We start from the raw sequence: 27,558 nt of genomic DNA on the forward strand, positions 1-27,558 counted from the left end.
ACGTGCATCATCAGTAGGGACATTTCCATATTTATTAGAAATGATATTATTGGTAGGATTAATCTTGACATGTTTTGTTTCTATGTTTTTTGTGGTTAAAGGTTTTTTGGCATATTGTCTGTTATGCCTGTTAAGAGTGTCGACCTGATCGCACATTGGAGTTTACTAAAGACAGTAAGTATTTTTAGTAATGCTAACTGAGGATCACAGAAAAGTGAAATTGTGCCTTTAGGATTAAGAAATAATGAAAAAAATATATTGTAGTTAATCATTGTTTATTTCTATTACATCTTACACAAAAGCGAGCAATATGTATCCGATGATGACATACTTTTGTAACATTACAATCTATTCGCAATGAATAACGCTAAGATATAATTTAATTAAAGCTATAGACGCCGTACCGCAGCAGGTATATATCATTGGAAAAGTAGCCAATATTAAAAAACGATTTCATCATTTATACCTATTAATTAATTTGATATGATGATATTTGGAAATTAATTAATAAAGATATGTAGTTAACAAACTCTACAGCTACTTAGTATCTATGACAAATAAATTAACGTACTATAAAATTTACAATATCGATTAAAATTTTCGTTCATTAGACAACATAAATGTAAATGTGATATAGGTATCGTAATTTAACTAATGGCCCACGTATGCGATTGGGCATAATTACTCTACACCGTAATTTTATACTATGATCAATTGCACAGATAGCATTAAATAGTCTATCCGAAAATATCCATGTATGTTCTACCTAGTTTGGAGGCCGTTAAAAAACATTCTCATAGATTTATAGGAGACATTTACTTATAGGTTTATTCTTATCACAATATTTCTACAATACCTTTAATAGCTACTACAACGCGATAATGTTATATTACAAGTTGTGCCACTTAAACTACATTTAACTCCATACATACATAAGCAAGATAGTTAACTGTACAAACATTATATACAAGTTACTTATACTATATATATTTCTACATAGCCTCTATATGAATGCCTACCGTTGAGAAATAATAATTAATATTGTGTCCAGCTTTTGGCTGCAACAATACAATAAATGATTATTTATGAGCATTAATGTTGCAATACAAATATTTATATTTAAACAAACAGCCTACCTTTGTAATGCATGTTTCTGTGCATGCTTGGGCAAGTTTTTCCGGGAAACTGAAAAAAATAACATGATTAATAATGATTACAAAATTAGCAGTGTTATTAACTCGTCTTTATTCTGATAGGAACCTTATTAAGACACACGTTCAGATATTTGCCGATGAGGGGTAAACAGGGGTGCAATTAGTGCATTCACTTTTTGCCATTCGTATTGGCGGCCTATGTGAGGGATAAGTCTAAAGAAAACTGTAATTAATCCAAATCAAGTGACGTTGACTTTAGTTAGACATTGCCTTATTACAATTGAGTTATTGATTTTACATTTCACATTCATGTAAAAATTGTAAATAGTTAAAAAGTTAACGTAATTGCCTTGCGGTAATTTAAACTCGTTCTGATTGCCAATTTAAACGATCTGCGACTTATGAATAAGTTAGTACGCTTATTGCAAGCGATTGCCGGAGCTACAGCTCGATGTCAAGTAGATTTGACGCAAATCGAAATAAATTATTCTGTTACAGTGAATATTCTCGTATCTACGCGATAACTACTAGAATTCAGTAAGTTTCTGCATGAAATCTACGATTCGTATAGGTATTAAAATGAACAATATAGATTCATAATTTTTACCTTGTAAATATGTTCCATTAATTTTACAAAGACTACTCATTACACCTAGAATGTGAATTCACGGCATGTCTCTGTGACATGCCTAATGTGAATTACTCTCATTTCAGTTCACACCTATATATCGACGGAACCGAGGCAGCGATGTGTATACCCAAGTAGTTAAATACTAAACACGTACGTACGAATGAATAAGTTAATAAATATCGATTACCTTGCTCAAATCGAAGTCAATATTGGTCCTCACAGCCCTGTGATGAAGTGGTTGCGGCGGTCTGAAGTTGTTGCCTAGGGGCGCCTTCGGGTGCCTCGCATCGCCTTGCATCAGCCGCCTTAACGCGTGGAGCTAACGCCACAAAATTTACAACCACTTTAACATTGCGCGACAACATTAACTGATCATATATTAATGAAGCGATAATTAATGTATTTAGTATAGGATTCCATGAAAGAAGTAGTTTGTTATGAGTAGAATTACCTCACAAAATGTACATATAAAAATATTGTTTTTACATTTGATACTATGTTGTATAATGTATATATTTTATGTCTTGCCAAGACGAAGTGATAAACAGGAAGCGTAAAAGAGGAACACTATTGTCTTATTCATACTGCACGAATTTAGAATGTAAGAGCTGATTCAAGTCTGACTATGATTTACAAACTGTCGTCAGAGACACGCTAGCAACATGTTATTTGTACACCAACGCTACGAATAGCGACGTGAAAACAAGAGCTTGTGAAATAACAACAAAAGGTAATTTTGTATGTTTTTCAAATATAGACGATAAATACCCTGTATGGACTCCATTTTGTTTGATAAAATTGTTATACATACACAAGCATTTCATCCTTGAAGAGGTAGGCAGAGGCGCAACTACTACACCTACATTTCGCTGTGAATATTCCGTCACGTGATGTGATAGGAGGCGGGCCTACCCGCAAATCGGATAATAATTCCAGACACCGGGGTGATATAGAGTAGAAAAACTCAATATCACTTTGCCTAGTTCGGGGTTCAAACTCAAAAACTCAGCACTGCAGTCATGCTGTAGTACAATTACGCCACCAAGCCCGTCAAAATTTGTATTTTTTTTTCATATAGCTAAGCCATTTTTTATGTTCACAACAGACGTAACTTTGGTTTAGATGCCCTCGAAAATTACACTGTATAAGAAATAAGCATATTTAAACGTGTGAAAACAACACATGACTTATGGAGTTGTGGTTTTGTTTACACGAAAGTATGAGAAACTGGCAAAACATGTAATGCGAGGAAATCGAGGGGTATTGCTATTTTACGGATATTCAAATTGGAAGTTGTACTTGCGCTACAATATTGTGAACAATCATAGAAGTTGAGAACGATTTCACCGAAATTGATTTTTTTGCTTTTGTGTTGATGTCCGTGGATAAACCCGAGTTCATACTATTTGACAACATCAACACAATCAGAAAAGTTGTTAAATTGTGTTGATAGATTTATAAACATCAAGAGTATAATATGAGTAATGTTTCTTCTAATCGATATGGGGCATACAATCTCCTGACTAATTTATCAATACAAATTATAGTAATATACTGTATACGGGATTTTTTAACAATTACCTTATTACAAAACTAAAATTCAATTATTTTATTAAGGCGAAATTACAAATATATTATTTTGTAATCTTCTAGCTTCTGCTAGAGGCTTCGTCTGCGTGAATAAGTTTTACAGGATAAAAAGTAGCCTATATTTTTTTCAGGGTCTCAAACTATCTCCTTACGAAATTGTATCAAAATCGGTCCAGTGATTCAGCCAAGAAAGCGTGACAGGCATACCGACAGAGTTCCTTTTACATTTATAACAAAATAATCATGAATAACAAATGTTCATAACGACAAAACATTTAACTAAAATGCATTAATAATTTTTGAGTTAAACACATTTTTTATTCTGGGACAATGTTGTAGTACAAGCTTTAGAAGCGCGATAGGAACGGCTGAACCCACGAGCCTCGAGGATTAACGGTGCCGGCGCACGCGACCATCAGTATCTCATTCGCATCGCTGTTACGACGTATTAAACAATTTCATTCTGATTATAGACTTCGGCTAAACTTTGATTTTCAGCGGAAGTGTAATTTATTTTATTTAACGGTTATTGTGAGATAATATAACGGCTTGGTGTTAGCGTTCTGATTGCATTATTTATCCTGGTTATTGGATAGAATAGGGATATATGTGGCTTATGGAGGAGGGGAAGTGTTAGAGGATTAAGAAGTTGGCTAAGACGCAAACGTATATTAAATAACTCTCGACGCAACCACGTGACGTTCGCTCAACTCGGCGAGATTGCAAGCAGTTTCCACTAGCACTTAATTTCCCCACCAACACAAACGGAAAACATAAACAATGATTTATAATAACAGCCACACAACGCGCCACTTTCAGTTTACTTTTAACACGTACATAATTCACGGCGGAGTCTTTGTCTAAAGGTAAGGGACGTGAGTTGTTTATTGTAGCGTGAGCACAAATGAAAATGTTATAACGGTGGCCACAACCACGACTGAATACACATAATACCATCGTTCTACTGGATAAGTCAAATTCTCTGTTCGAAGGTTTCTCCAAACTCCAGCGTAATAATTAGATAATCATATGTGCATGTTATATATACAGCAGTAGAGTTCAACGATGAAGTGATTTCGATTTGGGAACATGTATCGTCATGTGAGACATTAAATATGTAACGAGATTGTGTCCGGATTTATTTGATCTTTACTTTAGAAGTGTTCGAGGGAGAATATTATATTCTATCTGTATAATATTCATTTGTTTTAAGTTTTGGCTGTTGAGAGTGACTGACCAAGGAGGATAGAAGTTGGAGTTAAACTGACTGTCGAGAGTTATCGCTTTAAAATAAAAATGATTATATTAATAATATTAAAATATACTTCTCAGCAGTGGGCAGTATATAATAATAGTCTACATGTGTAAAGTATTTTATTTTAAAGTGAAAATCAAAATCCTTAATTAATTTACGATGTTTATTATTGGAAAAAACAAAATACAAATAAATACTTCCTTTTCAAAATACCCTTGGGATCTTTCAACTATGCGTAATACAGTAGCGACATCTATATTTTATAAACGCAAAAATATTTGTTGCAATAAGTTTCCTCCATGCATTTGTTCCAAAATTAACACTAGTAAAATTACCTGCTGTTTAGTGATGTAGATGGGTTTGTTTACAATGATCCAGGTAACTGTTTCGAAGCAGGCCGGGGCGGTGGTGGAGCCGTCGTAAGTCATGTAGTAGTCGGTGTCTGGCAGCAAACCACGTACGGACAATTTGTTTACGGGCATCTCGGCACCTACATAAACAACGTCTTATGAATTCATTACCACTTAAGTGTATAAACTCCTTAGAATGTATGTGTATAATCTTATTTGTTAACAAAAATAATTGTATGTGTACATATAATTGGACATGAATGTTAACATATTTAAATAAATAGTCACATTTCGTATGCTGTTACGATTCAATGAATTCAGAAATTTGTATTAACGCATATTATACAATTATAATCCATTGCTACACACCTCCGTATTTAATATTTTCTAGTTCCTCCGTCAGCACTCTTAACTCAGGATTGGATAAGTCTCCAAGCTAAAAAAAGATTTAATATTTCAACAATGAAAGACATAAAACAACATTTCAAATATAATTATAGTAATATAACATAAACGCTACAAACAAACGCTAGCGTATACAATATCGAATGAAGCTTTAAATAAGGATAATGTTTTTATTTTTAAGATCCAAGAAACGTCGGACATTCTAGATAATATTGTTTGTAGTCTGAGAAATAGCTTGCTTTAGCAAAGTTTCAGTTAACGGCGCCCACGAGCGAAATATGAACGTGTCTGTAAGCACGTTCCCCTTTGGGACAACATCGGATGTGCTAACACTGGCTCCGGCCTTCATTAAGGAAAAACATAAAACGATTGAAAAAACATCTTAAACCTAAGGAAACATTACACACATTCAAACATCATTAATTACCTTCTTTATAATCACGCTTCTCATTACGGGCGCGGATAGACAATATTTACATAGTAAGTAAATGCGAGTTCCGTAATGGTTAACTTGTATACTGTGAATGGTATAAATTGAAAGTAAAGTGCGTTTGTATGGGACCCGACAGTGACTGGCACTATACCTTCATGCCGCGTAGACAGTTCGTAATTTGAACTAATAGCTTTAGTGGCTAATCCAATAGGGCACAGAAAACTCCAATTTCCTTAATTAACTGCGCTCAGGTTTGGTCGGGAGCTATGAACAGGTGCGGCTTTGTTGATAACACCTCGTCGATAATATCAATTACGGGATTAAATGCAACTTTCTGTTTAAAAATAGCACGCTATCGGCATTAACGTCCATTGAATTTGCAGCATGTTGCGAAATGTATTAGTAGCTCTCAATATTTTGTATTAAATTTATCGATGCGCTGTTTCTATAACATAGACAATATTTAATGACTTTTATGATGTCATATCTATTTAATATACCTATCAATAGGTTGACAATTGGGTGGCAAATAGTAATTCGACTTTCTAATTCTAATTAATGTGTTAAATTAAGTATTATAAGGGTCTGTTTTACAGCTTCTAAGTTAATGTTATTTCTCACATAAATGAGCCGACCGCCAAATATAAAAGTGAAATTCCAAACTATGTTCCCAAATAAAAGGTAATGTGATTATTACTATCTATCTACACTAGCTGTTTACTACAATAGATATCAAATAGATTTTACTTGAAACTTGTGAAACGGGCCCTAATACTTTCTGTGTATAATTAACGCATAATAAAATTGCAGAAAATAAAAAGTATAAAATGTGTTATACCTGTAATAATAACGATATTGATACAATTCCTTGAGCTTTATGCAGCGCTTCCGAAAAATTCGAGTAGAGCTGCGAATTGAAGCCGAATATTTGTATCTGTAACAAACATTATAGTATAATTACATGATTGATAAGTTTCTACAAAATTTTATAAATATTATAAAAGCGGAAAACATTTTTAGTATAGAAATGACCAACGACAATATCAATTTGCCTGGTTTTTGGACATAAAAATATTCCATAACCGTCTTTGTTTTCACAAATTACAATGAAAAAACATAACACATTTTGGGATATAAAACGGTTATGAGTTAATTTAAAAAATAGCAATTCATTTCCCTCGGTAACACAATATGAGGAAACGGGCCAGAGGGAGCAACACACGAGAATAAGCACATGATTTTGGATTTAACGTGACTGTGTAAGAATTTGTCACATAAATAAACAGGAGGTACGGTTGAGTTGGCTCGCAGTAAAGTCGTTCGTCGGGATTACATTTGGGATTTGAGCGTCTCGGAGAGGGCGCGCGGCCCGCGTCGCGACCGGTGCGTGCCTAGACATCTGTTACGCTTTCTTTTGAGGCGAATTTCTTATCATATTTCAACACGTATACTGTTTTGTCTTACACCTTTTTGTTTTTGGTTGGAATAACCTTCGTGGGAATTGTTTTTAAGCCATTGTGGTGTGTTTTTGTGAATGTCGATATTCAATATTTTTCTTACGATGTTTATGAGAACTCTCTGTATAGACGCATGTGACAATAATATGCACTCCACACTGTTCTTATTTATATAAGTATAATGGAATACACAGCCGAGTAACAATTAACGTAATAAGTTTAAATGTAGATATTTGTGCTATCGTCGAGCTTCTGTTTGTTTGTTATTCACGAGTATGTCTGCAAGCAATTAGTAGAACGACATTCAGCCACTTCGGCACTTAGCTCAAGTTCACAGGAACAGCAATAGTATAACTAATTTAATTAGGCGTCTGTGCAACGGTGACTAATATTTTGGGACAGTTATGATTGGTTTCGCTTGAAAACATTATATAATTGGTTGTGTAGCCGTGTGGTTTATTTTCATCGCAAAATATATTTTTTTTATTACCTTTTTAATTTTCCCCTGACAGTGCGCTAAATGAGCAAGTGAGTCGTTTGAAAGATATCTCGACCGCCTTTAACAGTCCCGATACATGAGTTTATAAAAATAGTGTGTCGATAGATGCCTTTTAGATATTTGTATTTATGCATTACTTTGTCTAATTTTATTTAAAAAATGTTTTATATTAATTCGTATATCAATAAAAAAGTAGACGGTTTAAATAACAAATATTTGTCTTAACAAACTGAATTGTTTCGCTTTCACCCCATCGCCAGCGGACTACAGAAACACGAATGTTTACCGGAACAATTTCAGTGTTTCTAAAACATAATTACTTGAGGAACTCGTAGATTTTGTGTCTGATGTAGTGTAAATAAACATTTGCGGTTAGGTAAATTGAACTTTAATGTTATATAGGTACTATTGAAAATGGTGATGCCATATGGACTGTCAGTTTGTTAACAAAAAAATGATTTCGATTTTAACACACGTTGTGTAATCCGCACGTAAGCCTTTGTACCATAACACGACGAGCCGACTGATAAACAAGAGGTCTCAAGTTTGAATGCTGTACAAGACAAAGTTTGTTTGACTTACCGATATTCACTCTGCTTTGTATATTATGAGAATATAATATAGATACATAATTATTTTGAATATGCAAAAAAGCAAGACTAAAAATATAAGAAAGAATAGTCAAATTTTAAAATTGTACTGCCAATACTACGGTATTTGTGTTGTGATATTTATATTTTACTTTATTTTATTCCGTTTATTTTTCATTTTCGAGACACGCTCTTAAAAGTGATTTAAAATCACGTTATAGGTACGAGGTGTTCGAATGTAAAAAAGAGGTTTTGCAACATTCAACTCGCGAAAACTATTCTCGACTCGATAACGTAGTGTAAAAAATGCAGCGATATGTAGTAACTGAGTCGTAAACAATCCACTTACCTCAGCAGGGAATGAGTATCCGTTTATAGCGTGTTCGGAGCCAAATTGATCATGAAGCCCATAATGTATGTGGATTTCGTGGAATTGGTATTTGTACGAAAGCGGGCCTCCAGTGATGTTGATGTGATGTCGAGTTTCGTTTTCCACCGTGAATATCACCGAGTGTCCTGTGTTGCTAATTAAACCGTTTATCTGTAAAATAAGGTATAAATTAAGTTTTATCCAAAATATACGTTCTTAAATAAATTATACTTAAAATAATCGACCGATCTACGATTTTAAGAAACCTAAGTCTACTACTCTTATCTTAGTACAAATTAAAACAAATAGTAGAAGTATAAACTCGTCACAATAATGTTGATGTCATCTAAAATACAGCGATATACTTTGACGCCGGCACAAGAAACGCTTTTAGTAAAATGTCTGTGCATTTATCATGTCGTCTAAACTAAATAATAAAAATATATTTAAAACTTTAGTCTCTGAATGTCGAGCGTAGTCTATTCACCATTTCAGCCCTGTTTCCGTCCGGTTTTATTATCAAACACAATTGTTTCAACTTTTTAATACAATTTTAGTACCATTTCAACTTTATTACACTTAATAAATGTTTAATTCGTGATATTTTACATTACAGTAATATTCTTTGTTATCGAACAGTACTTATAGTGTATACCATTATATTTTGGTTCACAGTAAACAAACACACTGTATCAACATTGTTGTGACCTTAAAGATAAAATGCATGAATAATTCATACCCTATGCTTGTCTATGTGTAAAAACCGTAGGTTCGGGTCGAAGAGAAGTTTATCCGGCTCCAGATTGACCGGCGACTGCCGCCGGCCCTTGTTGCATAGTGACCATTCCGGGTTGATTAACCCCCAAAACGCTGGACCTAAACACATAACGATTAACATGAATCACCAATGTTTATGCTACTTGGCGACACACCAATGGAATACTGTATACCATACACGTGTACCATACCAGCAGCCAAATGCCACTTGTAAATTGTATGTAAATGAACGTGGTAATGCGGATAAATAGTGTATGATTCATTTTTCATGAATATTGTGTACTTTGTATAGTCGTATAATGGTAGAGTGTGAGTAATGTCAAATATTAGTAATTATAGCGTGGTATGTTCTATCTGGGTCTGTTTAGATCTGTGAAACTAATTCGGTTGTACAGGTAGTATTATTCAAAAATGTATTGCTTTGTTGTACAAAAAGAACGATATTCCTGCCTTCATATTAAAACGTACGCTGACGATTTAATTGCGCTAACAGTCGCTACCAACCAAATATTTGGACTAAAACAAAAAATACTTGCGTAAAAACTACGAGCATTTTCAGATAGCCATCACTTTCAACGGCGGGTTTAATTTCGAATATTACCTATGAACGTGAGCCCGATATTCGCTGCTAACCATACTCATAATACTACGAATATTTGTTATACGCTGGCGATATCAGATTAAATGTAACTGCAACTATTAATTTGTCATTGACCGTATAGTCGACGCCTTTATGGAAATTACCGAATGGTTTTTTAATTAATTGCGTATAATACGTGTTTTGTTTTAGCTCAATATGTAAATAAATAACCGTCTGTATGCAAATTTGTCTTCTTTTTGTTTTCTTTTTACATTTTTGGTGTACAAAAAAGTTTTAAATAAATAAATAAATATACATAGTAGACTTATAAAGCGCTGAGCTTGCAGTATTATACAAATTTTGTGTTGGTGTTAGGAAAACAATAGACCTTTGGCCTTAAGACGTACTGACCTAAAATAGAAATGTTATGCACACCTTTTCTTAAGTTAGGGATCGAAGCCGCAGTTTCTCTTTTCACTAGTAACTCATTACAATATAAGTCTTTAGTAATCAAATAATTCTTTATCCTATCACTATTTCAAACAGCATTAGCTACAGCTTCCCGCCGTTAATGTTCTTAAACCTTTCCAAAAACTTCCGTTCCGTGGTATTTCAATATCGAAGTGAAGTGGGGTGCGAAAGTAGCCAAAGTGCTTTGGATCGCGTTCACGGTTTTATTATTTATGACCTTGAAAATTGCATGAGTAAGCCGGCGCAGCGGTTGTGGTCACGCCCACTTTATGGCCAAGCGTTAAGCGAACTTTCCATTAGTGGAAACATTTTTTTTTGTTTTTTTTTTGGCACTAGTGTGCTATGGGCAAAGGTTACAAATGAGTTCTAAAAGGTAATTTTGGTCGACGCTACATAAGTACATCTTAAAATATATGAATAAGAGAATTTCATAGGATATAGACCTGAAAACTGAAGCTGACTTTCGATCTCAGGTTAACCTAATATTTGCGAATCTCACAAACATTCGTCTCGGTGCGAGAATCGATCCTGTGGCCTTTCGTTTCACAGTCTGTTAAATTTGCCCGTCGCGCCACTGGCTGTCAATAGTTGTTACAGTTATTTCCACAACGCTTGAAAATGAATCACAAAAGGATTTACATCCAGCTTACGGTGAAAATCTATTTAATATCATTATAGATACCAACTATTGAATGCATATTATAACAGGAACACGTGTGGTATCACGCCTTCATTAACATTAATTGCATAAAGCGCAGTAAAAAGGTATCATCATCATTAAAAAGCTCAGATACATTTTACGAACATGTTCCAGATTTTATTAAGCACAATAAAGCCACGCGATACCGTGCCATTATTGGCAATAGCTAGTTTAAATGACCAATTAATGCAATGATAATAATGATCGTGTAATTGGCTTTTGTTTAATTTGTTATTCAATTTGCATTTATTAATGCCAAAGACAACTTCGGGATTTACAAAACTGTCGTTTTAATTGATCGGATTGTTGATGTATTTCGTTTAATGACGGAGAGCATGCGTGCTGTAAAAGGTAATTAATTATGTAAAATAAAAAGTTTCATATAGCTCATATACCAGTGAGGTAGCCATTTCAGCACACAAAATATTATGTGGTATCTTTATGCTGTTGAAACAATAGTCGAAATAATTAATTACTTCATCTTGTCTAATAGATTTAGTGGAACGTAATAAATGTCCTACCCTATTTGGAAAAACACTTTCAAAGCGTCCCGGACAATATTGGGCTTGCGGTCAGTCTTGTTTCAGAATTGTCAAACCACTTGGGACTTCTGACAAGGCTTAACGACCGACGGATAGTGCATTTCAAATAACGGGGCTCAAGAATTTTGTACCTTTAGTGAGCCAAGCTGGGCTTGGAAGTATAACAAATTTTGAACTTTTAAAATGAAAGTCAAATCGTACCGTATGTAAATATAAAAATACTACTGTGGGAAATAAACAGGGACCAGTGTGTAAATATTTGTTCAATAGTAGACTTTCGGCAATTGATAATGATGCTGATGAATGAAAAATATCTGAAAATGCTTTTGAAGATCACTTTATGGTTAATCTGTACGATACATAATTCGGTGATAGGTTATTTAATTTCTGAGGGTAAGAACTAAACTCGGAATTATGTTGATATTGTGACACATTTTAAACAATAAATAAGAATTAGAAAATGCTATATAATACAATGCGATAGCGCACCATATCAGGTAACAGAATGAACGATAACACACCTCACAATTTTGCGAGTAACGTAATATGAATGCAAGATAAATCGCCCGTATAAATTTCATGTCACGTAAACCGGCAAAAATGTTATCGGCACAGAGAAATTGATACCGAACACGGACGAATGTTGTGGACTGCTTGCGGTAGGTCAATGGTTTGAGATTTCTGCGCGATTTCAACTCTTATCGCATTATCATTACGCACATTTTATGTAATCTGTATTTTTACCGACCATCGTATATTAGATACCTTTTGTTAATGCGAGTTTTGGCTATACAAACAAGCTAATTCGTTTTTTTTTGTTAATTTTTTTCTAAATTGTCTTAAATTATCAGCTTTTGTGTTAAATTTTTATAAAACGGCATGCGATTATAAAATAAATATTGGAATTTTTCATTATCAACGTAAAACTTTTGATAGAAGGAGTGGTCGTGCTCTTATTGTAGTGATTTCCGAAGAAAGTAAAGCGCCTCATGATCTTTCGTCACATCCCTCTGTTAGAGGTTAACTCTCTGTTAAATTGGAATTATAAGTATCAAAAACTATTTTACTTTAGAGCCTAATAATAGTCTTTATAGGCAAGTATTGTTTTCGAAATAAAAACACTTTTTGAATTAGTAATAATAGAACAAGCACGGTTCGTATTGTACATAATTCCTTTATTTTCCCAACACATTTTTAACAACTCTTTAGTTTAAAATTAAATTGAATATGGCGTCAGGCAACAATAAGCATTGTGTTGGCAGTTGGTGGTCATGTTTACTTTTCGATTCATTGATGTATAAACCGACTTTTTTGTTAATGCGCCTTGTGTTTGTATATTTTGTTTATTTTACTACCCACAATACGAAATAGTTAACGAATTTTAATTGTTTTAAATATTATTTGCTGTTTTGTACAATATTTAACATTGTATTTATTTTTATTTAACATTGTATCGACTACATTATTAATCTTATATTATTGGAACTAAGCGTGTTGGAGACTAGGAGATAAAAAATCGATGTACCGGCTGTAATTTTTTATAAAATTTCAATTACCTCTTTTCATAAATATTTTATTTTTTGTTTATTTTATGATTGATTTAAATGTATGTATAATAAGTGAGTATGTATTGTAATATAATAATACAATGACCAGTTTACGTAAACATCAGCGCTACAGAAACAGTAAAATGTGTAGTGTACTCACCTGAAATGCCATCGTAGGTCCACCATTCCTCCCAGCTGACGCCATTCACGACTGCAATCAAACCGACTCTAATTAAGTCTGCACAATTCTCATAATGAACATTCCTCACTACTTGTTATAATTTGCATGCAACGCAAACTGTGTTTAAAGTTTGGTGAACTCAAAAATAAAATATTGCACGTCTTATCTTAAGTTGTTAACATATTAACATATTGTTTTAATCTGATTTAGGAATGTGTTGCTGTATAATGACATGTCGCGTATCGTATTCCGTTTTAATAAGCGCAGAAATAAGAAATGTTTTTTAAGGTTACAAAGTGCACGATAAAAATAGCAACGCATTTCTTAACGAACAAAAATCTACACAAATATTTAATTTTCAATTAAATTATTTTTTATCTTTTGCCTGTCCTCTTTTCCTTTACTGAATCAATGAAAATGAAATGAGTAAGCCAATGGAGTGGAAAAGCGTTATTCTTTTGAGACAAAATCTTTTTTCTTGATGTTGAATAGAGGAATGCTCTGACACTCGTATTGTTCACAATTTGTAATAATACCGACAGACAGCTCAACATCTGTACACGATATTTCGACTTACAATGTATTTTAAAACCCATATATTTATATTATTATCAATATTTGTATTTACATACACATCCCATATCTAACACTCTTGTAATTTTTATATTTTGATCAAAGTAAGTACGCAGCTTAATTAAAAAAATATATGAAATCGCCTTCTGTATTAATTTCTTATTCTTTTAAATATAAATACATATTCTTCAAAATATGCCATACGCCTTCATTTAAAGTGTTTGCAGAGAAAATTATTATAAAAATTTTATATAAATTTAGGGCATAAGACTTCAAAAACGCTAACGTGTAAAATATAAAAGCGAAGGTTTTGTTTTCTGCTAATACTTATGTTTACATTTTCTGAAATTGCTGGAAATTATTTACTCTACCCGCTTGTCAATGATATTAAAGCCCACCTTATTTTCATTTCTATGAACTTCACGATGCCGCTCGGCTTTAGCGATAGCTCGGGGAGTATACCAGTCAGTGAAACTTTGTAATTTATTTTTATGTGTATCTACATAAAAATATAAATATTCTTGCAATATATAATATGTATGTTTATTATTGGTAATCATAATTTAAGTTCCATATTTTACACATATTTATTAAATGCTTTTTCGATAAACGACTTAATATAATTATATTCCAGCTGTGTCTTATCTAGAAGGGAAAATAAATATTACAAAATATAAACGCAATTAAAAATATGATTTGCCACAATTCCGCAAAAATACCAACTCCACAAACACGAGAGAAGGATTTACAGTAGATTAAAATTTCTAATTTGAGCTGGCTAAAGTTCTCTTAATTAAGATTATGAGATTATGATACTCATAATAATTTCAAAGCAATTAATTCAAAAATACTCAGTAGAGATTCTAGCGCCGTAATTATTTGTGAAAATCTTTTCCTCATAACAAGGAGTGAATACGTCTGGATCGACATCTTTCAAATTAATTCTCGCCTAATTTGCAGACAATGCTTGTGACTTAATAACTTTTATAAGTCAAATTTATTGTATCATTGTAGTGATATTGTTTAAGTCTCGTAAACTATACATCCACGAATGCATGTACACGAATCTGAAAACTTACTCGATATACGGCTGATTTATGTTTTTAATTTAAATTTTTGCATTCGCCAGGCGAAGTTCGCCACGGACGCGCCGCCTGCATCGCAAATATATGTTACAGTCAAGTCGAGAGATCGTTTCCAGTTACGATTCGATACAGCTTGAGCGAACTGTCGACTTTTAATCTTTTAATGCTACTCAACAAACTTTAGTTCCACTGAATACGCTTTCAGTTAAATATGAACCAGGTAGAGCATGTCGCGCATTATATTTTGAACATTTCTACATTAAGTTTTTTAAATATAATTTGAAGTACAGGTCGAGAGAACTCAATAAGTTTTTTTACTATTCGGCACTTATTATAATGTCTGAAGAGTTTTGATATTGTAACTTTTTCTATTTTGCAAAATATTGTGTTTTGTAAATGTTACTTATACGTAGATAATATATATATAAAATATATAATATTTAAACTTGATAATTATGATATTATTTGATCACATATTCGGAAAGAGTGAAACACGTTCTCAAATGACTGATTAGGGATTACTCAGATTGGAAAACACTACAAAAGGATTCCGTATCTTAACATATTTATAATATTAAGTAATTATAATCCTTTACTATTTCATCGTTCTAAAACCCTGATACTATCAAAACCTATCAATGTTAACAGTAACAGCTTCGCAACTAAGAGAATAGGGGATAACATTGAGTGAGCCCGCAAGCCTATGTGGGTACTAAGTGCAGCTCAGTGCGGCTTAGAGCAACTTTACCGCCGAAAACAACACCTGTGACAATATTAGGAACATACGAACCGCTATATATATGTCCTCCTAAACTAATTAAAAGTAAAACTATGACCATTTCGCCGAGATACGACTGGAGTGGTTAAACACATATTGTATCTATATAAACCTATAGTTTGTATATCGCAATAGAGAGTGGCTAGAAGAATATGTTTCGGAGACGAGTTTTCTAGAAAAAAGCGCAATGGTAATTAATTTAAGCATTATTGAGTTTTTTTTAAAGAAATATAGTTGACGGTTAAAAGTTACTTTGGTATATGCTGCTTGCACGCAAATTTCCAACCTTGACACGTTGTTATTAGAGTAGACGAGTCTTAGCGGTAGAATATAAACGTTAGTGCGTGTGTGACTTAATTCTTTTATATATCTCGGGTCGTTGTAATTGTAAAAAAAAACAACAAAGTTGTGAAAGGCATTAAAGAATAAATTATACGTTAACAATACAACCACACATACACACACACAATCACTCACTCATTTTATCCCCGAAGGGGGAGGTAAAGGCACAATTGGTGCACCCATTTTTCGCCATTCGTATTTCGTCCCATGATGTCATGAAGGGCGCGCCTATTGAGCACTAATTCCAGACTTCGACCTGATACTGAGAAGAATCGAACCCGAGACCTCAGCATTGTAGTTGTATCGTAATACAACTACTGCACAGAGGCAGCTAAGAAATACTATAGTAGACTAAATATTCATTGTAGTAATAACTTGTCTGCGTTAAAGTGATGATGTTGAGATTGAAATTGTTAATATTTTATCATAGCATACGGATAAATAAATTGGAAAAGTTAAAATACACTGTGGTACAAATAATCGCGATACACCAGATTCAAATTTTTACGTTTTCACGAGTAATAATCAACGGAATTTATAAACTTCAGAATGCGACCCGATCTGTACAGCAGATTCTTGCTATGCAGTTAATATTACCGTCCTCCCACCAGTCAATAATAACTGAGTCCAAAAGTTTAACGTGTTCGTTGAAGCAAAAAGAAATATTCCACTGAGAGCTATTCGTATTTATTGAAGTGCTAACTAAAGGATGAGAAATTAATGCAAGTCGGTGGAAACTTTCTATCAACTAGCACGCAGATAAAGATAATTTATGATAGAACCAAAAGTCATATTTGTCTAACGATAAAGTAGACAAGTATGTATATACAATAAGTAAGAGGCAATTTCCACCATAATCTAAAATCTAAATAATTAAATACGTACGAAAATTAGGGACTAAACAATCATCAAAACTTTATAAGAATCAGAAACCGAGTAAATACATATATCGAAACACGTGAGATTGAATTCTTATGCATTGTTGCATTTTGCCGACGCGATTGCTACGTGGAGCAGGGAAGTGCTCGCCCGGGAGATGCCAGTCAGCGTCTGTTTAGTTTTAACTCTTGACAGACTGGAGTTGCACGGACGGAACACGGGGGAATATAAATATGTTTACATGCTCTAATTATAATAGAAGGGTGCATTTCAAACTGCTATCTCTACGTATTAACTTAATTAATAAATGGGCGTTCTAGTCAGTTATTACAGTAGTGTCGATTGTTATGATTATTACTGAGAAACATTCGTGTTAAAATTTTGCATATCGTGCAACTGTTATACAGTTTATGCTAATATTGTATGAGGCACGGCTTTTTATGAAATATTCTTTATTGTTTATGAATAGTCTAAAACAATTAGGCGAACATATATTATTAGAATCCATTTTATTTTTTAATATAGAGACTAATTACGGCGTATGTCCAGCAGTGCACTGCAACGAGCTGATGGTGATGACTAAATAAGTTTAAAATAATCGGTAATACAAGACATTTTGATACGCTTAATTAAATTAATTACTTATTTGGAAATAAAATAACAATAGTTAAGCAATTATGATTCGTAATCAATCAGTATGTACTATTTCTTATCCTCTTTACGCCCATTGTAAGACGTGGCTGAGATTTCATATAGATTTGAGTTGCTTCAACTATAGCAATGACAATCACAGAAGGTAGAGCCTAGCGTTGGGTAATCAACGTAAAATTATCTTAGTCTATAAACACTCCGTTTTTGATTCTATAAAGATTACCTATGTAAATGTTTTTCGGTTGTATTTTTAAGAGCTGAGCAGCGATAAAGATTCACAAACACTCAAAACTTTAAGGATTTGTGATTAACTTGGGATTTAAGTCTCAAAAAGGAATCTATGAAAATATTCCGTTTTTGCTTCACGTGAATTATATCTTAATTTTCTTTTTTATTTGATTATTTATACTACCGAATTATATGCCAAATGTTAGTTTAATAAGTTACCTAAGTGTTTTAATTACATTTAATTAATAAAAATATCCTGATTATATTTTTATTTTTTATTTCCCTTAACGTCCCCGATATGCCCCGTCTTCCCATGCGTTTATTTAATTTTAAGAAGAAAATGGCAAACGACCCTTATTGTTAATGACCACAACCACTCATAAACATTACCAACACATTAGCTAACTATTTGTATTTAATTGGAATTACATTGTATTGAAATTTATAACTCTAATAACCTATCATATGTATTGATGTCGCAATCAAATGTTGAAAACGTGAGCAATTCGCAGCCGACGAACTTACAAAGAGCTTCAACCATGCATCGGAAATGAATCAGTTTCCGTTTTGAGTGAGGCAAATGATATATGTATCTGTGACTACGTTTGCATTCCAAACGGAACCCTACTGTCTACGCAGTACCGCTCACACCTTAAAACGGACAAATTTAAACAGGATGCAGCGCGCGGAGACACATTGTACTATTCGTAAATTTTAAATGCACGAGGCGAGTTCATTAATGCACGTGAATGAAATGAAATTTAATTGAAACATCGCTCGGAGTATGTCTCACGGATTAGCACTCGTTTCTATGAAGAGGGATGATGACGCCGCGTCGGAACTTCAGTAACTATTTTCCGATGCACTGAACCGTAACAAAACGAATGGAAATGTCATCGATGTATGAAATAAATAAATAAAATCACGTGGAAAATAGGCAATTTCACGGTGCATTGGTTGTTCTTTGCGTGGCAAGTGCAAGGCTGCGCCGATCCCGTCGCTCGTCGACGCCCGCATACAAAAGCTTCGTTGATGCGAATAATTTTAATCGCATCCATGTATGGATTTTTCTGAATACGATCCTAAACGGAGCTTTGGAAAGATACTCTTTTATAACATTTATATCAACGCTTTGTATATTACCAATAAAAACACAGTTAAAATACGTACGAAAATAGAACTTTATATGAAATGATAACTATCATTGATTACCATAATGCTTTTGAGACATTTTCCCGGAAAAATATTAGCGAAGATTCTACAGGCTATTATTATGATTATGAATGAATTATAAAAAATAATCCCAAAACTGACTTTTTAACCTGTATAAGTTTTAGAAAAATAAAGTGATCGTATAGATAAAGGTCAATCATCGAATAAAATACAATGCAACCAAATACAAAAGTCAAGCTCCCAATGAAATAGTAAACAAAATAGTAACTATATACATTGGCTGTTTTATACGAAAACTGGCAATTAACATACCTTAAATAATATACTTCTAGCAAGTACCATTCTGTATTTTAGCCTTTGAGACTCTTTCTATTGTGGAAGAACACTTACCTGCACAGCTTCCATATCAAGCCGTATAACGTCCTGTAGATCTTTAAGTGATAGCTTAAATGGACATAGATTTTTATCTGTGTATACTAAGCGGATTTATTTAATGCAAGGAATGGTTTCTTGAAAAACCTGTGTAACCACTTACTTATTCAATTTACCACATCCTTATCTGTTATAAAAACACAGTCCACCGCTGTGTCTGTCTATCATAAGTTTTAACTACTTTTTATCTCGGGAATATATAAATCGGGACATTTATTCCTGAAAAACTACATTAATAATATTAAACCTATTTGGGGCTTACTTATTTATAATTGTCTTTTTGCTAGATAAAACTTTTCCTTACTTCTCGTGCATGAATACATATTTTTGGCCCTAACCTAAAACCCTAGCGCAGTGACAAAATTTAGCCTAGTAGAAAGTAAGGAGAATATTTGCAAAATAGCTTGGGTCCTGAACGTAAACACACATTTTCCCAATATTTAATAGGAATACAAATAAATCGCGCATTAATATTTCGAATGATAATTATGTATTTGCGACGTGACACGAACCGACGTCGGTATTTAAACATGGAGTGTGAATATTCTCATAAACAAATATTACGCATGTACGTGGTTTTGCTCATATTAGCAATTTACAACCCCTTAATATAATATACGTACTTGTGAGTTGGAGTACTCAACATGGGATCATTGAATAATCACTCAAGCATATTTTTGCGTAGGCATTTGTCTATCATAAGTAAATAGTATTGATTCGAACTGTATTTTCACGGTAAAATAATGTTTGAAAATGTACTATTGTATTAGTTTAATTCCGGGATACAGTCGAAGTACGGTCTCCGACTTTTAAATTTATTTACGTTCTTGGACTACAGTCGTAAATAAAACGCAATCTGTTTGAAAATTTACCTATAAACCGTATTATTTGTATTTACTACCTTAGTGGTACTGATAACAGTACCACTAATTAAGGTAATTAACCATAAGGTTAAGAGAATCAAATAAAGCTAGAATCAACATATTTCTAAAATTATGTTGATTCTACATGAGATTTGTTCGCTCTATGTACTGTTAGCAATAGTCACGCAGTATATGTTTAACACAATGATAATTATAATTGTTAATAATTGAGTAATCGTGATAAATAATTTGAATTAATCCCTTCTATCAGTTATTAGTAATAAGTCCTACATGGGTAAAAGTAGTAAATGTAAAATTTTGGATCTTATAATCCAATATTGAGGTCAAAAGTGGTTACAATCAGTAAAAATATTTTCTAAGTATAAATTCAATACTCTCAAGTTATATTGTATTCTCTTATGAAAAAAACTCAAAATGCGTGCATAGAAGTATTATGCTTGAAAATTTATTTTTTCTCGCAAACGCCCGCCGCTAGCGCCACTTTCCCGCTCAGCTCGCGCATAATGTTATACAGTTCTAACCTAACCCAACCACCTTGCGAATTTCTGTCTATAATACCGGACATAAGTTGAATAGGTCTAACCATATAATCATATAATTTTATCCGGTTCCAACAGGCCGGCATAATTGTGTCAACTACCGAGTACTCATCTCTCGTCAGTCCACATTCTATTGGACCCCACTCCACTTACCATCAGATTCAGTGGGGTCACTTTTCCTTGCACGTAAAAAAAAGGTAACTTTTTATGATTAAGTGACAATGACATTAGCTGTCATTAGTTGACTATAACTATATTTAAAGCACATAAAACCGTTGGTTCTGTGCCTGATATCTCTCCGGTCATGTCGGATTGTCGTCTCACAAGGCTATAAGAATGAAAGAATAGAGTGCATATGTATATTGCGCACACACTACTCCTGCATACCTGGCTTTATCCGTTGAGGGATTCATATAAATGTTGTCGATGCGCTTAGCGTACTTTAATTTAGCCGTCTATTACATTTATGAAAAGTATGCTGTAATTATTAATAATAATAACCAGTAAAAGATAATAATTTATGACTTTTACCTCTAATCTTCGTAATTATTAGTAATGATCGGTAATTACTATTCATTTTTAATCAATCACTTTTGCCATGACATATGTACATAAATTGCTATTCGTAGTGTCTTATAAAGACCGAATCAATAAATTATTATTATAGTTAGCCGCATTCATTATAGACAGTATATAAATGTGCAAATTGTATTATTATTGCAACACTCTTAAGCCTATCTCACGCACACCGCTAGATTTTTGCAACTTGTCTTACACCAATCTCTTTAAAACATAGAAAATATTTATCTTGTACCGATATCCAGACGACATATAATATACCTGGTCATAATACTATGAGGTGGTATTTATAGAAAATATTAGACAATCTACTATAAATCATAATTTACGCATGCTACAGCTAACTGTGCTACAGTCTTATGCCGTATTTGAAAATAATGTATTATTCTTTGTATATTCTCTGTTGCAAACTCTCAATAAATAAATTACATTTAAAGTAATCAGAACTAATCGCACACTAATATTAATAATCGTGTATATACAATAATCGTGTAATTCCATTGTTGGTGCAGTTGATTCTGCAAAATGTGTCTTTATGAAACTGTTTTCCTTGCGATGCAAGCGAGTTACGTATTCAGGCGGCGACGCGATGCGCTCCTCTCCTATACCTATGCAAATTCCCCTGCATTTGAGCATCCCCTGTATCTTTAGCTGTTATCATTTTAATGGTCTTAGTGAATATTGATTTTGATGTTACTAACACGTGAATTCGCGCGTTTACTTATGAATGTGGTGTTATGGTTTATTGTACGCGTAAAAGAGATTTGTGTCCTTCTTTGCGAATTGAACCATTGTTCAGAACTAATTACTGTTTTTATTGATGTATTCATATTTAAAAAATATTATCCTAATTACTAACATTTCGTTTTAAAAAACAAATGGAACCTAAACATGTTTAATGTGGAAAACAATTATTTTAACTATATGTATTACCCTTATTTGGTAGTAATGAATATTAATATAATAATCATAGCATACACGATTTAACACGCTTTGGATTAAACGTGACGTGTAGTTGAACGTACAATTCATATTTCAGTGTAAAGACAATATTCAGTGAAGCAAAGTTAAATTAAAGTCGCATGCGGATTTGGCTGCGGTCTGCCGGAGCTTAAGGCAGGCCATGCCACCTGCGCTCCGTACCGACACTGAAAACACAATTTGTGGCGCGCCTTTTGTACTCTTGTTTACTTTTATGCAATTTATTTTTACTTCTCATTATGAATTATTTCCTTCGTTTGAGCCGACACTGTGTGAACCGTCGTAAAATTGTTCTCGTTATTCGGGTTTTAATTTTACTATCACTGTGACATGATTTAATGTAGTATATTTAAGTGAAAAAATAAGAAAACGTACAGTTAATCTTTCTCGGATCAAACTTTGTCAATATTTACGAAGTCATGTCAATTTTTCTTTATCTTAAAAGGTGTGTAAATAAAGGAGTGTGAAACAATGGAAGGAGAGCAAACAGGGCCATAAAGCACGTCAGGAGGACGAGCCTATATATAATCAGCTTAGTGATAAATTGGCAAACAGCACGCGAACGACACAGCTGCTTCCGGCGTTCGTCGGACGCGCGACGCTTGACGCCTGTCTTTGCTCGATTCCAGCCGCCCGCCGGCTAATGTCTGCTCTTTGCAGGAAATAAACAATATTATTACAATGTGCACGAAACATTTCCAATGAAATTTATATTTTAGTTCTTCACTTCAATGTTCGTAAACAGTGTAAATGTATTGTTACTCATTATTCCTACAACAATGACTTTGTTGAAGTTTAGATTCAGTTTAAAACAAACTCTTGTACAATAATATTAAGTGATTCATTTTCAAGAATACTCTATGACCCTGGAACATGATGTTATACCTAATTTAACGTAATATCATAAAAGCTTTTTTATGTTGGTGTTAAGATTTTTTGGATTTTTGTTTACGAGGGTACACAGGTTAAGCAAAGTTTAAGGAATGTAATATTTATAATTGTATACCACTAGTTAAAATTAATTTTGTTGCCCTTCATGTAGGAAAAGTTTCAAATACTATTATGCCAACAAGCCACGAATAGATGGTTTTGGAATATCTGGATTTTTTAATCTTCATTTTCATGTAATGTCAAAAAAGCAGTAAGTATGAAAAATAAATAACAAGGTATTTCTTAAATATTTTATTTTTATTGACAATTATTTTTTTTGTTTTAGTTAAATAATGTGTATAGAAGTTGAGAGAGGGAAAAAATTATAAAACATAATATGTTATACTTCGGAAAAAACTTCTTTATAAGCTTATAAAATCGATATCATAATATAAAACAATTTAATACTTTTATGAGTGTAATATACGAAAACCGGGGACTTAAAAACGTAAAAATCTGCAGAGTTGTCTAGGGCAACAAAAAATAATTGATTTTGTTGAGCTGTGTATTATAGCATATAAATCATTCACACAATCTTGAATTTGAATGTTTCCTTAACTTCTAGAGAGTACTCACCCGCGAAACACAGGAGTATCTGTAGTAACGCCGACGCCACAGCCGTACGCAGCAGGCTGTGCATTGTCTACGACACGCTCTCCGCACCCCACATTTGAACTTGTTTATATTACAGTTTTACCAAATCCTGGCCTTTTTAGTCTTTTCATTGTTAGCCCGGTTTTAAAATAATGACATGGTTTAGATATTATTTATACTTAGTCGCTGATTTCGTGGCATTTTTTATACGCCTGAAACAAACAAAAAAAAATAGTTATTTAGGTTTTCCAGCTAACATTAGAATTCCCATAACAATTATATATTTTTTAGCTATAATATAATACCAACTAATGAAAAATAAATGTCTTTAAAAATAATAATTATTATAATCAGGTTAACTTTGAAGAGTAGTGTTATCACAACAGTGTGTTGATATATTGTTTTATTTCTTTTAAACGAAGGAGTCATTTATTTATTTAGACTGATATGAAATTACATAAATAATGAAGAGCAGTTCGCAAGCGCAATGCACAAGTTATAATTCCAACCTGGCGTGAGATGTTAAAAATGTAAACAATCGTAACATTATACTTTGGCGGGCATACATGATTTACAGGGAAATCATATTTTTATACGTCGAAGGCAATAATTATTACGCTTTATTGCTCCCTATAAAACTTTTGTTTTCAAGGTAGACTCTTTCGTGTTTGGGTAGCGGTTGATAATGGAAATTTGATATGTCGCAGTCCGTGTAACGTTTGAATGTCGGACCACGAGTTTGATCGCCTCATCGTATAAATAAGCGTAAAGTAGTGTTGAAGCACGCGAACCGGTCATTAACCCTGCTTCACGGTATATTAATGGAGAGGTGAGGGTGTCATTGAGACGGTAATCTAACCACTTCAGCACAGTCCGAATGTCAGCCAAGGAACCATTGTAATTAACGGCAAATGAACTAGCGGAGGGTGCAAATTATGCACTCCTTAAAACGACATTTTCAATTAAAGGAAAATCTGCAGTCTGTTTTATACAGTTGAAAGATTGTTTTAATGCTTTGGTTTAATAACTATTGTATTTAAATTACAAAGGAAAGGTATTCTCACACGGCTGTTTTTATATTTTAAACAAAGTCTGTAGATTTGTGATTTACTTATTTTCACCTTATGTAAACCCCTTGTTTATTTGAAACACTATTAAATTTTTCTAGTTATGAACGTTAAATATATAATTTATGGCTTAGAGTTAACTCGTCAGATATGTTTCAAAAGAGTATTGTTGGGTCTATACGAAAGGTGCAAGAATCCTATCAGCTTCTACCGTTCTATTCAAAGAAAATGATCGCATGCAAGCCTTTTACAACCCCTTCGATACATGTGTGAGTGTGTGTTTAGGGTCAGTATTCTGTATTAGTATTCTCAGACCACCGCCCCGCGGCCGTAGTAATTTGAATACAATATGGAAGTTGATCCGGCATGAATTTTTCTGAATCCGGGTTTTGTTAGGCTCTGTTTACTCGATTAATAACCGGACCACATAATAACAAACAAATTAAATGCTTTTTGAGTCTTAAGGTCAAGACGGGAGCAGCTGAATGAGGATATTCAGGCCGGTGGGTCAGAATTATAGCTACGTTATTGGATTACAAATGACCGTGATGCAGCGGTGACATTAAAAAGCGTCGAATTTTTAATTCTTTACAAAAAGGCTGCGAATGAAACGAGCGCACTGCGCGGTAGAATGTCAGGGAAATATTTTTGAAAAGGTCCGCTTTTTCAAAGCCACGTCGTCGTCGTATTGAATGCGTTTTAATGAAAAAACATGCGCCGATTCGCAACAGTCAAGGGAATTAAAGCCTCTGCGCGGTGCTCGCGATCCCGAATGCATCGGTCGGAATTTTCATTTGTCCGAATATTATTTCCACAGGGAATTTCACAGGCACTATTTTGTTTAAATTTATGGCAGACTCGTTTTGTGATTTTACTTGATAAACGATTGGATTAGTTTGAAACGGTCCGCATTTGTTACGTTTCAGTAAAATTTTAGCTTCATATTGGACCAATGAATTTTAAAGCTTATGATAAATAATAACGTTGAGTCGTGCTATGATAATGCCACTAGAAAGCTAATGCATAGATAATGCAACAGCGTTGGCTTTATGCTCATATTTAAATATAATGTAGTTTTAACTTTCCACAAATTAGTTTTTGAATTTCGATTAACATGTTTCATATACTTATGAACTTTAAAAAATATAAACAAAAATGTTGGCAATACTGTAAACGTATTTATGCATTTATTTTAATTAATAGTTATGACTATAGAAACTGTGTAATTTATTTACCCACATTTAAGCAATGATGTTATTTTAACATACCTATTAATATCTAATATTTGTGAACTATATTTAGACCTCTATTGTATTTTGATAAAATGTATAAACACTTTGCTTTTTCGCTACAGTGTAAGTAAATACGAGTTTAGCCGAAAACTTCCATTGCTTGAACAAGGAAAACCAAACAAACAATTAATACAATTTTTTTTCTATTAATCTTAATAAATACCTTTTTTTTTAAAAAAGAAGTAAAATAAAAGTTACTTTTACAAAATAAAATAAAGACAACTAAAGCCATTACATTGTAGAAATATATAAGGATATAAGATTAAAAACGTTTCTTCTTGTATAATTTTGTCGCTATCAACGATGATTAAAGAAAAAATATTTTCCCCATAGTTATGTCTAGAAAAGCATATTGTTTTAAATTTTTCACAAAAGATGTGTGAAGTATATAACTATATGTTTATTCAGCATTTTTAATTGTAACAGTATCCAGTTTTAATAGTGAACACAATATTATTAAATAATTTTAATACTTAACTAAGTAAAAGTAGCTTATTTTTTTTGGAAATTAATATAAAAAAATTGCATGTGTAAAATGAGATACAATATTATTAATCAACATACTTATCTGATTTTATAAAGTCGCCAGAAAATTCTTCTATACACTTTCAAAAAACATAAGCATTGGTATTTTTTTACTTTACACCTATTTAAAAATATTATTAAAACTGTTGTAAATTAACGCTTTCGGCAAAGAACGTTTGTACGTACTCTACTACAAAAGTTATCGAAAAGTTCCCGCCATTTCGCGCGCAGTCTAAGCATTGAGTCCGTCTTTACGCCAGCATGCGCGCCGTGCGACTGAAGGCTTGTTTCCTAACAGCCTATACATTCCCACTTGCCTACCTTTCATGTTTTCCAGCAGCCCATTCGAGGCCAAAATGATGCAAGAACCCTTTTTCTGGCAATTTAAATTCATCCCTAAGCGCGTATATTTAAAGTGTGCTTTTGAATTATTAAGTATTGTTTTAAGACATTTACAATATTTCGCAACTTCGAAGTTGTTCGACGTGGAATTA

At 33.2% G+C, this 27,558-nt stretch overlaps 1 protein-coding gene across 1 annotated transcript; it reads right to left on the reverse strand.

The window, feature by feature from the left end:
• Nucleotides 1-258: 258 nt before the first annotated feature.
• On the reverse strand, nucleotides 259-27,340 carry LOC115448974 (carbonic anhydrase-related protein 10). Its single transcript, XM_037441626.1, has 11 exons — nucleotides 27,104-27,340; nucleotides 24,163-24,392; nucleotides 13,512-13,562; nucleotides 9,474-9,610; nucleotides 8,714-8,905; nucleotides 6,657-6,752; nucleotides 5,350-5,416; nucleotides 4,966-5,120; nucleotides 1,973-2,104; nucleotides 1,137-1,185; nucleotides 259-1,058 (listed from the first exon to the last, which is right to left on the reverse strand). Exons 2-11 carry the CDS (start codon nucleotides 24,224-24,226, stop codon nucleotides 1,036-1,038), a joined length of 966 nt encoding a protein of 321 aa, XP_037297523.1. The 5' UTR covers nucleotides 24,227-24,392; nucleotides 27,104-27,340; the 3' UTR covers nucleotides 259-1,035.
• Between the last annotated feature and the right edge of the window lie 218 nt (nucleotides 27,341-27,558).

This window comes from Manduca sexta, chromosome 22, assembly GCF_014839805.1.
Source record: "Manduca sexta isolate Smith_Timp_Sample1 chromosome 22, JHU_Msex_v1.0, whole genome shotgun sequence".
Lineage (NCBI taxonomy): Eukaryota > Metazoa > Arthropoda > Insecta > Lepidoptera > Sphingidae > Manduca > Manduca sexta.